Raw genomic sequence first — 12,457 nt, 5'->3', positions numbered from 1 at the left:
TCTACACAAGGATAAGAGGAAGTTTACAACCAATTGGTCCATACTGTGTACTGACTTGTGCTCAAACGGCCCCAGTATCAGAGGGACAATCATAATACTGACCACAGTGGTGGCTACCATCTATGGAGAGCCTATTGTGACAACCATTTAACTTCCAGTATCTCATTGAATCCTAACTTAATTATGATCCAAAATATCTATAAGGCAGGACATGGTATTTTGTTCTACTTTTAAAAAATGAGGAAACTGAGTCCCAGAAAGGATGAGTATAGTTAATAAAAAATATATATATATTTGGTCTTTGTCCCTGGTTCCTTAGAATTTCTTGTGTGATAGGACTAGTCTTTTGTCATTCATATCAAGCAAGCCCTTCCCACCATCCCTGAGTTTATGCTAATGAGGTGATTCTCTGGAGCCCCAGATAGCTTCAGAATGAGGGCTGGTTACAAAAAACCAACCAGGTGACTAAAGGGTTGGAGCTTTCAGTCCCACCACCCTCAACCTCCAGGGAGGCGAGAGGGGCTGGAGATTGAGTTCAATCTCCAAATGGCCTATGATTTCAGCAACCATGCCTACATAATGAAATTTCCATAAAAACCCTGAATGACAGGGTCGAAGGAGCTTCCTAGCTGGTGACTACATCCATGTGCTGGGAGGGTGTTACACCCCAACTGCATGGGGACAGGGGCTCCAGCATTTGAGACTCTTCTGCATCTATCCTGCCTTATGCCCCTCCTCTTCCATTTGGCTATTTCTGAGTTGCATGCTATATAACAAACCAGTAATAGCAAGTAAAGCACTTTCCCAAGTTTTATGAGATGTTCTAGAGAATTACTGAACCTGAGGCGGGGGTGTAGGAACTCCCGAATCTGCAGCTGGCCAGGCAGAGTGCAGGTCACCTGGGAACTCCATTTGTTGCTGCTGCCAAGTGGGGGCAGTCTCCTAGGACTGAGCCCTTAACATGTGGGGTCTGCACTAACTCCAGGAGTTGGTGTCAGAACTGAATTGAATGGTTGGACACCCAGTTGGTATTGAAGAATTAAAAGAGTTGTTTGGTATGTGGATTTGGTGTCAGAAAAACCCCACAGGTTTGGTGTCCAAGTGGTGTCAGAAAATACCACACAGTGAGACATGGCCAAGGACTTAGGGCTCTGAAAATGACCCCTCTGGGTGGCTCCAGGCTGTTCTCAACTCACCACCCTACCTGGCCTGGGTTCTCAGAGAGGGAGAAGTCTGTGTGAGGAGCCGGGCCACTGAAGCCACTGAAAAGGAACACCAAGGAGGAAGAACAAAACCCAGGAGAGTGTGGTGTCACAGGAAGCTAGAGAGAACGGTAGGAAGGACTGAGCGGTCCATAGCAGAAACCGCTGAAATGTTTAGTAGGGGAGGACTGAAAATTAACATGAGGATCCAGGACCATGGAGACCCCCAGTGCTCCTGATCAGAGGACTTTCAAGGCCGTAAAGTCATAGACTGGGGAGAGGGCAGTAGCTGCGTTTGGGAAGGACACATAGGAGGCTTCTGGGGTGTCGACACTATCCAATCTCTTGACCCAGGTGGTGGCTACACACTCTATCATTCTTCATTAAACTCTACATTTACTTTTAAGAATTGTTCTAAATATGTTGTATTTGACAATAAAAGATGAGAAAAGGGAGATTAGGAGGTAAGGAAATGGAGGAGGCATGTGCAGGCCTCCCTCCTCTTTATGGAAGTTTTGATGAGCAGGCCTTGACAGGCTCTGAGTGCCCACTTGGGAGAGCGGGAGCCCCTAGCAGGCTTTCAATGGTCAGAATGGGATGGAAGAAGGGAGGGACAGCGTGGGGGAGGAGGTAGGTGGCAAGAATCAAGTTAAACACAGGTGGAACACATGAGTGTGTGAGCTCCTAATATACAGAGAAGAATATAACAGAATAACTCCCATAGATTCAACCTCACCCCCCCCCAAAAAAAACAACAAAAAAATCCCCCAAAACTAACATTAACAATCTTTCTGAGTGCTTCAAATTATGCTTGTATAAAATACATTCTTTGTATCATCCTCCTTATTTACCTTTTTCATGCATATTTGTGTCAACCTAGGGTCCTAAAATGACCCATTTTTCTAAATCTATACAAATCACACCCTATTTCACTCATCAGCTGGCTCTGTTGGGGACAAAAATATACCCACCACCTTGTTAGACAAACAACACACCCAAGACCAACCCTCTATAAGTAATTTGATGAGCTGTGATCAGCCCTGAAGAACTCACTTTGGCTCCCCTCCCAGAGAACAGATGACCTGAGTACCCTTCAATAAGTACCATCTCCTTAAGTTCATTTAACTCACACATGCTTTTGCTAGATAAGTACACACCTTCATCTGCTCTAAAAGGATGGAAATTCTGGAAAGAATCCCAAAGGATAGAAAGATGTTCTCAAGTGACACATAACCACCGAGCCATTTGCCTCAGCCAACACGATCAGAAGGCAAGGATGGACATTAACTTCCCAGTAAACAAGATGCACTTTGATATGACCAGATGATGCAGTAGTCAACAAGAGAAAGTCTTTCATGGCTAAAATAGAAAAATAAGAATTTCAGAAAGCTCACTAAATAGGTTATTTTGGGGGATACAGGCCAGTGTGAATCGGTACAAAATCTGAGGTATAGTCTTGTAGCAGGTTATGTTTGTCAACTAAGCAGGTTACACAGAATAGAGGGAGTGGAGTCAAACCTGGTAGGAGTCTACAAGAGAATAATGTGGTTAATAGACAACAAGGGACTTTTGTGCTAAAATTACTATTTCTTAGACTAGCAGCAGCACCCACTGGTGTGAGGTGCCTTTATACACATCATCTCATTTCATTCTAAAACAACCCTATGAGAAAAATATTATCATCTCCACTTTACCAATCAATGGTGGAGATTCACCAATGTGGGGGCTCTAAGGACTTGCCCCAGGGGCATCACAGAGCTCTTAAGAGCCACCTTGGACTTGACCCTCGGCAGGTGTGTCTGACTCAAAGGCTCTGGTCTTAACCTTCCCAGCAGCTCTTTCTTTGTCAAATAGGTCTTCTGACAGTTTTTATGCACAGCCTGGTCCCGCCCCTCCGCCAACAAGCATTTACTGAAAAGGCCTTAGAAACACAGGGATCCGGGATACCAATGAGCCTTGACCCCATGGAACTTGCATTTTGGTTTGGGGAGGTTTGTGAGATTCTCTTAAGCAATTTAGATCACAACTCTGTATGTACTTTCTTATGGATAACCCAAACTTTATCTTAAAAATAGTTGAAACATTAAAGCCTATCACAAAAATTTATAAAAATGCCTCCAGGATCTTGAGGTTTTAGCGTTTAAATTTAAATCACATTTTTCTCAGTTTTCAATGCTGAGATAAAACCAGCTGAATTTTCAACGGACATCAACTTTTCTAGTTCAGCTGTCCTCTTATTTTTCCTCCTAAAAGAGTCTGAACAACACAGAGCGCATTCTGCCAGGAAGACCCTCTTTCTTGGCACCCCACAGGATCACCATGGGAGTGGCCCTGCCAGGCAAAGTGATCAGCTTCTGCCTCGCCTCTTCCCTGGCCCCTTCACATGGGCCACACTTCCCATGGTGGTGCACTAGCCAGAGAGAGAAGAGCTCTCCCAAGGGTAGGTGGTCTCAGCCCCCTCCTTTCTGCCTGTGGCCCTCTTAGCAGCTGTGGGGCCCGCAGAGTTCTCCTCCCACACGCACAGAGGGTGAGGCAGCTGACTGCTTTCCTGTGTCTCTCTGGCTGATTCCCACTGAGCTCTTGAACATGCTTATTTGCAAAGAAATATCAAGAAAACCAAGCACTATTAAGTTTCCTTCCTCGTTGAGCACAGTAAGGACAAGTAACACAAGTCCCTGAAAGGGGGCCTGGGAGTAACCAGCCCTAAGATTCCCATGCCAATCACAGGGTAAGGCTGTCAAACCAGGCTAAGTACCCAAACCACAGAGTAGAAGACACATGTCCACTAAAGATTGATCAAACTACTAAATCCTCTGTGTCCTCCCAGTTGCTTTAAATTTAATAATATTCCTAGACTTTGCAAGTTATTGGTAGTTTTTAGTCATATTTTCAATTCTTCCTGACACACTTTTGTAAATGGCTTTTGGGTCCAGTGTGAAAAAAAAGTGCAAAAATGTATTAATTCCAGTTTCTCTTTCCCCTATTCTGTAAATATCAACATTACCTATCTTCTCAAAGGATCATGAAATTGAAATGACATCTTTAAAGAGGTCAAAATAATTGTGATGTGTTTCTACCACTAGTGAAGATTCAATTTATTGTATATTTTATTCAACCCAGTAAAGAAATTTAAATTTTCACAGTTGAATTACAATGGACTACTTAAGTATCATGATGATGAACCAGAACCAAACACAACATGGAGCGATTCCACCGTTCCCTTGGAGCGAAGTGGCGCCCGACCCTTTCACAGTCAGAGAGTAGCGACTTTACTCACTGTCAGGTTCCAGTTGATCTGCGGGATCCTTGTGTGAAGGTTGAGACTGAACAGAATCAGCAAGACTCCAGTCACCACAAATGCACTACAGCTCACAAACTCAAAAAAGTAAAGGCCTTCACACGGGGAGCACTCCATGATGGTCTCTATGCAGATGAATGCGATCAGGGCCAAAATCTAGGAAGAAAATTGGAAACACACATATATGTATATATTTAATACACATCCGTGGACATATGTGCCTGCCACATTTAAATAAAACTCAACCCCACCGCCATACGCAGCCACAGAGTTTGCCTCTGGGGATAACAGTATCACTGTCAGGAATATGACCTGATTCAAATTTCTGTAAGAACAGGTATGGGGCCTGAGTGAAAGGATCAAATTCCTCCTATGAACAACTCAGCCCCCACCACCGGAGACGAAAACCAGTCTGCTGCCGTGTGGCCCTTACGTGGAAGCAGAAAGGAACGTCTCTGCGATGTTTTTAGTTCTATTTTTGTCCGGAGTAAGCGGGGCTGCCTACCCACGTTTCTTATTTATAGGCTCTCCCACAAATATGCCAAACATTGAGAGGACAAGATCCTCAGAGTGTCCATTTTATGTCATCTGCAAGTACCTTGATGGTTCATGCTGAGGTCACACAGGCTGACTGGGACCCTGATGGCTTTAAGAATGGTATAATCCCCTCTTACTCCAATTAGAAATCCCTAAAAATGAGGCCCATTTAATTAATTCATGGGCTATGCTTTTTAAAAGTTTGTCATTGGACTTGATCACAAAAAGACAGACTGGCAGTTGATAATAACACTTTTTTCAACCTACCAATTATAGAATCACTTTCTTTCTGAAGGACCAAAGGGGCATTCGTGCAATATGTCCCAAGAGATTGGCAATCATAAAGTAAAACAGGGCCAGCCGAGTGGCGCGCTGGTTAAGAGCTGGCTTGGGACGCCAGAGGGCCCCAGTTCGGATCCCACATATGAGGGCCAGTGACACTGCCCTCTACAGCTAAGATACTGAACAACAACTCAACCTGGAGCTGGGCTGCCGGGAGTCGCTGGCAAAGGCTGCAGCCCCTGCTGCAGTGGGTTGCCATGGGCTACGGTGTGTAGCCAGCAGTCAGCGTGAGCGGCCAGCAGCCTCTGTTAGCAGCTGTCCAGAAGCCAGTGACTGATCTGCCTCGCCTGGGAAGAGTGCAATGATGGTGCCAACTTGGGCCAGTGAAGCAACGTCCTCCACAACTAGACTGAAGAACAAAAAGGCAGCAACTTGTCTGTTCCCCTTCCCTGATTCCCCAGTGTTGTTCCCCTCCCCCAATTCCCCAATTAAGAAAAATTAAATTAAAAATAAAATAAAATAAAAAAGTAAAACAGGCATCGATAGAAATTAGCAGGAGAACTTTTAAAGGGAGATTTCGGGTGGAGGAGAAGGCCCAAAGGGGGCTGAGTTAGTGGGCCTATGACCAAGGAAAGATGTGCTGGTCTTGCACCTACAGCCAGATCAGTCTTGGGCTCCTGGCCTCTACTTCACTTCTTTAACAGAGCACCTCACAACCTACCATATGTCATGTCTATGCCAGAGCTTCCAAGCCAGGCCCCACCTCAAAGGTCAAGGAAGTACAGGCAGGCAGTTCTGTAGTCCCAGGTTTGTCCTTAGAGCCAGGGACAATAGCATTGCCAGAGAGCCTATTAAATATGCAGAATCTCTGCCTCCCCTCCTTGACCTACAGAATCAGAATCTGCTTTTCTGACAAGATTCCCAGATGATTAGTGAGAAGCATGCCAGGCATGGGCTGTTCTGGGCGCTTCTCCGCCTACTGGAATCCCACTAGAGCTTTGCAATGCTCCACTTAATGCCACCTCCTCCCCATGCCTTCCCTGCTTGTGTCTCTCCCTGCCAGACATTATCTGATTCCATCTTCTCCTAGGAAAGCTTGCTCGTCTGTGATTGCATGCTACCACTTTTTATACTTACCATTATGCATCTCTCTGCCTCCTGAGCCTTTTGAAGGCAGGGCCAGTCCATCTCTCTGTACTCCCAAGACACACACTAAGCATAGTAACTTGCACACACAGCAAACGGGGGCTCCCAGAGCCACTAAAAACCCACACCAACAATTCCTGATGTACTTGTTAGCATCTCCACAGAAAAGGAAGAATGGCTCTGCTTCTCCTGTCAATACTTCCATGCAAAAAGACACTTTTCACATTTCTATTATAAGTCAACACATTAAAGATATGGGTCTTTAAGCACACACTTTGTGCTTCTCCTAATTGCTCTCCGTATAATTCTCTACAGAACCATAGCGTTTAATTCTCCATCTGAATTACATGCCTGACTTGCGATCAATTCACAAAGAAATAGTTCATATAAGGGAAACTCCTAAACTTTTTTTTTTACCCCTGTAATTGGATCTAGCAATCTTGGGCAAGAAATAACACACTGTACTGATGAGTTACAAATGTTTCTGGTATGCTAACTTCAACCATATTTGTGTGGGAAGGTAACACCTACATTCTTAAATATTAAAATAAAAGTGGTATCAAGAATATGCAAACTTACTAGGCCATTGAACACAGCAGTGAACAACACAGACAAAATTCCCTGCTTTCTAGCTCATACTCTAATGAAAAAAAAATTTTTTTAACCAAAAATATAGTATGTTAGGCAGTGAAAAATACAAAGGAGAAAAATCAAACAGGGAAGGAGAATGAAGTGTAACTAGAGAAAGGGTATTTGGAATTTTAGGCAGAGTGACCATGGAAGACCTCACTGAGAAGGCTCAGATTTATTACAAAATTTATTATGGTTTATCACAAAGGATATTAAAGGATACGATTGAACAGCTAGATGCAGAAGTACACAGGGCAAAGTCCAGAAGGGTCTTAAACACAGGAGTGTCTGTCCCAGTGCAGTTTAGAGTGTACCACCCTCCTGGCACGTAGACACATTTTGGTTCACCTGCCTGGAAGTTTCACCAACCTGGATGTTTATCACCTCTCCTGTTCAAGAGTTTTTATAGAGCTTAATCTATAGCTCCCCTCTCATCCCCCACCCCTTCCCAGTGTCCATGAGTGGAGCTATAAGTTTTAACCCTCTAAATCATGTGGTTGGTTCCCCTGGCAACCAGCTCCCATCCTTAGGTGTTTTCCAAAAGTCATCACATTAACACAAACTCAGGTGTGGTTGAAAGGGGTTTGTTGTGAAGATCAAAAAACACCTCTTATCACTTAGGAAATTCTACAAGTTTTAGGAGCTGTGTGCTAGAAATGGAATCTGAAGGCAAAATATATATTTATTATAATAAATCATAATAATTAATTTCTAGAGATATATGGATACATAAATACACACACAACTATACATATACAATAATTTAATCAATCCCCTATTGATAGGTAGTTAGGTGGTTTCTAATACTCTTTTGCTAATAGGCAGTACACTTTTTTTGCCTGCCTTTGACAGAGCAAATGTCAAATTTCCCTCTAGCACAGTGAACTCAAACAATCAATGCTGAAGTAAAACCTACTTATTGACCAGCAAGAAGGAAATAAGGACACAAAGTTACATGGGAAGCCAACAAGTTCAAGGCAATCAGAGTCAAAAGCCATTCAACACAGAACAACTTTGCAGAAGACAAATGTTAAGGTGCAAGTAAGGAACAGCTATTGTATTTGCTAATCAGGAGATCACGGGTGCCCTTGGAGAGAGCCGTTTCCATGTAGCATCTACCAACTGACCAGGAGTAAATATTTTCATAGTTGATATGATAAGAAAATTCATACTAAAATGGTTGTCAGGTTTCCACAACTGTAGCTAATTATGATTGGCAGCATCAAAAAGCAGGAAGGGAGGGAGAAAGGGTTGGCTGGTTAAGTTACTATAAAACTTCTTTAAATTTCCTAAAATTCCACGATACTATTGGTGGGAGTGTAAACAATCAGGATCTTTCTAGAGGGCTGTGGCAACCAACAGTATAGCTCACCAGCATGTCCAGTTCTCCTTGCAGGCACTCTGTGAGGTTGGCAATTTGTACTGTGATTTTCCAGAGGCAGATTATTCTCAGAGGCAAATTATTCTCAAGATGATGAAGCTTCAGAGCTTCAGAATTCCACACTCCCACTCCAACTTCCTGTGTATCACAATTCCTTCTGCCAGGTGGTGATGGAATAGCAACGAGCATTTTGAGGATTTGGCAAAATGGAAGTTGAGTGAGAGAGATGTTAAATTTGGGTTCAGCTGTCACTTCCATGTATAGTTAGTGTAGCCTTCTACTGCAGGAATGGCATCGAGATATGCTTTGATCTACATCATGAAGAAGAAACAGGCCCTAAAATTCACAAGATAAATGGATCCTACAATGCCACAGAAGTATATGGGTGGTGAAGGAGAGACAGGGTTTAAAACATATGGAGCCAGGAGCTAATCTGTGGAGAATCCTTCAGATCATCAAATGGATCATACTGTGAGTGGGCCACCCTGTTTTCATGGGTGCCTAAATGGAGGCTGTGCCCTATCAGGAATATATTCAGTAATGCAGAATATGCTGTTATAAACACGCTCTACATATTTTTTCTGTTTGGTGGGTATCACATGAAACAGTATATCAGAATTCCAGGGCTTGTAGGCAGAAACCTGTAATGGGACTACAAAGAGCAAGTTTGTATCTGTGGGAGATCACAGTGCATGCACTTGAATGTATCAGATCACATCGCAACATATCTGACAAATCTTGAACTGACAAAGTCTGACAGTCCCGAATAAAATGGCACACAAAATTGCTTCCAATGCACTGAACAGCCTGAAGAAGCAAATGTTCCAGTGACAACCTGCTACACATATTCACCAGGAAGTCAATGTATGTAGTATAAGAGCACAGTGATTGTATAATGATGACACTCGATACAATGTCACATGTAAAGTTGTACAGAGGTAATCTAAAATTTGAATTGCTCTGGTGTACACCTACATTTCAGATTGATTTTATATACTTTTCCAGAATTAACTGATCATACTAAAATTCAAATATGATCCACATGAGGCTAAAAACAGAAAGAAAACCCTTTTTTTAAAATTGTGATTTAATGTATTTCTCATTCTAAATACTACTGTACCTAGGTTTACATTTTTAATTTTATGTCTATTTCCTTAAAGTGGGCTTCCAAAATCATATGAGTCCCAAGTCCCTCAACACCTGGATCTACTTCCGAGTTTGGGCAATGAAAGATGAGTGGATGAGACATCTGATACTTCCATGGATGAGACATCTGGTACTTCCGGCAGCAGCCTTCCACTCCCCCGCCACAGGCCAGCAATGTTCCAGGTGGGAGTGGCCTCTGAGTAAGGCTGATGGGCCACCAGCTTCCAGGTAACCTGAGATGAGTGTGTAACATAGGTGAGAATGAAACCTTCCTTGTGGTAAGCATTGAGAGTTTAGATTTGTTTGTTACTACAGCATAATCCAGCCCATGCTGACTAGAAAGGAAACCTTGGCATAATTTTAAATTTGCACATGGCCTGGATATCTGAAACAAAATTGCAAGTTTTACAGGATGAATACATTACCACACCACTCACTCTCAAAGTCGCCAGATCCAATCAGTTTTATTGACAAACTCATACCAGATTGTCAGGTAAAGATATTGACTAAGTTATTTAAACTCTTTTAAAACAAAGTAATATTCAGAATTTCATGACTCCATCTACGTGGTTAGATTGTGGATAGATTTTTTTCTTAATTGAGGCTTCTTTTATTTTCCAAAATTTCTACAATTAGTATGTGTGTTTTTATTTGAAAAATTTAATATTCAATGTACAGACACTTTTTGAAACATCCAGGTTTATTATGAGTCAAAGGTTAGTGCACACTAAGAATCAATCCTTATTTGTTTTGAAACCATTCAAGAATATTTTTAAGTGACATTAAAAACTTTAATGGAAAGTGAAAGTCACTCTGAAAATCCATGCTGGTCCCATTTCTTTATCAGGAAGTTCATCCTCTCTGAAGCCTCCTTGTTTCTGTTACCTCCCTGTTTCCTGCCCACCACTACACTGTAAGCACAGGGAGGGGGCACAGAACAGCCTTGAGGCTGACACATAACAAAAAGGCCAGCCTTGCTCTCACTCATGTGATGACAAGGACCCCCAGGAAGGAACAATGTCCCTCATATCTATGAAGACCTCTTTGGAGGTTAGACAAAATCCTAATCATCCTTGATCACCAGTTTATCAGAAGATCTAAAGAAGCTCATTTTAAAATATACATACAAACAAAAATCAGAGCATTAAAAACAATTTTAAGGGGCCTTAAAAAACCACCAAGGGGCAAAAGTGATATACATTTCAAGGTATCTACGACAGTGTGAATCTGAGTAGCTCCCATGTAGCCAGACAGCTTCTTCAGTGACCCTGATGGCTCAGACATAACTAACCAGGTACCAGGGCTCAGTGCCCAGGAGGTGTTCAGGTAGAAGATGGAGAGTCACTGAGCAGCAGCAGGGTTTAGAAGGCTTCTCGGAGAGCACTGAACTCAGGTGGTCTCAGAGGAAAAGCAGGAGAGGAAAGTTCGTTTGCAGTTGTCTCGCTTTCAAACTGAGTTCCTTGGTTGGGGATGAGGTGGAGGGTAGTGACAGAATCTGGTCTCTCACCAAAGTACCTCTGTTTTTATGTTTATATTCCCATTAGCAGTGGTTCCTAAACTTCTCAGACCAAAGAACAGAACGCCTGCTAATAGCCTCCCGAACGAATGCTCCAGGAAGCACAGTTTGCAAATCATCAGTCTGGGTTGTACATTGGGAAAATACTTCTGTTGTGCTCTTAAAATTTTTTTTCTTTTAAGTTTGAAAATGATGAATGCAGTCCGACCTGTCCAGTTGCAGAGCAGCAGCCCTGAATTCACAGTGTGCTTGGCTGTGGCCCTGAGGGGTTTCCCATGAGAAGCCCCATGCTGGTTCCATCATAACTCTATCCCTGGTCTTGGGGCACTCAGAGCACAGCAGCGTGTTAACAGTTCTGAAAAGCCTCACAGTAAAAAAACTGTTTGCCTTTACTTGACTCATGGATCGTGTTACCCGAACACAGAATTTTTTTCCCTCAGCAGCACACCTCTTAACATTACATCACAGTGTTTAGAGGGAAACCAGTTTGAGGAACACAAAAAGCATGTGCTGGTCAATACTCAACTTTGTCCGGTCATGAACAATGTAAATGCACAGAGTAAAACACAGAAGCTCATTTACCCAGCAGGGTAGCAACTACTGAGGACCCTGTTAACTGAGTGATGAGCACCCACACCCACACACACACACACACACACACACACACACACACACACACACAGCAGGGTCCAAAGTACCGTATTTCCCCATGTATAAGAAGCTCCCATGTATAAGACGCACCTTCATTTTGGGGCCCAAAATTTGAAAAAATATGTATTACATAAAGTTATTGAACTCAAGTTTTATTCATCATAAAATTCATACAACTCCTCATCACTGTCAAAACTCCCAACCTTTAGCTTGTCCTCGTGTGTCTGATGACGAATCACTGTCTTCATAGATTGCCTCTCATGGCTTTCTTCAGCTGTGGCTTTTTCAGTAGGGTTTCTTCTTCCCATAGCCAGTCTCAGATTGTTTTCTCAGTTGGAGGACGACCAAACTTCCCTTCAGCAGCACGATTTCCATTCACTTTTGCAAACTGGATCACTTTTAACTTGAATTCAGCACTGTACGAAAATCTTTTCTGAGCCATTTCTGGGCAGAACATGGCAAAACGTAACCTACTGTAATATACCGGTAACAAGTGCGAAACTGAGCACAAAGACAACAAGCGTGAAAAAGCGGGAAATGCAAGTAAAAAAATCTACAACCACTGTATAAGACGCACCCAGTTTTTAGACCCCAAATTTTTCAAAAAAGGGTGCGTCTTATGCATGGGGAAATACGGTAATCCGTGAGTTGCTCCTCTCAAGGGAGGC

At 42.8% G+C, this 12,457-nt stretch overlaps 1 protein-coding gene across 3 annotated transcripts in view; it reads right to left on the bottom strand.

Moving 5' to 3' along the window:
- CMTM4 (CKLF like MARVEL transmembrane domain containing 4) overlaps window positions 1–12,457 on the bottom strand; it is a 62,296-nt gene that overhangs the window by 13,128 nt on the left and 36,711 nt on the right. For all 3 annotated transcript variants that reach the window (XR_002125519.1, XR_002125520.1, XM_019656375.1), the window contains exon 2: window positions 4,480–4,656. Coding sequence is in view for 1 of the 3 variants with exons in the window: in XM_019656375.1 (XP_019511920.1) it covers window positions 4,480–4,656 (177 nt within the window). In the remaining 2 variants the exon portion in view is untranslated. The remainder of the gene's footprint in view (window positions 1–4,479; window positions 4,657–12,457) is intronic.

This window comes from Hipposideros armiger, unplaced genomic scaffold (assembly GCF_001890085.2).
Source record: "Hipposideros armiger isolate ML-2016 unplaced genomic scaffold, ASM189008v1 scaffold_9, whole genome shotgun sequence".
NCBI classification, from domain to species: Eukaryota; Metazoa; Chordata; class Mammalia; order Chiroptera; family Hipposideridae; genus Hipposideros; species Hipposideros armiger.
This window is presented reverse-complemented; position numbering and strand designations above follow the sequence as displayed.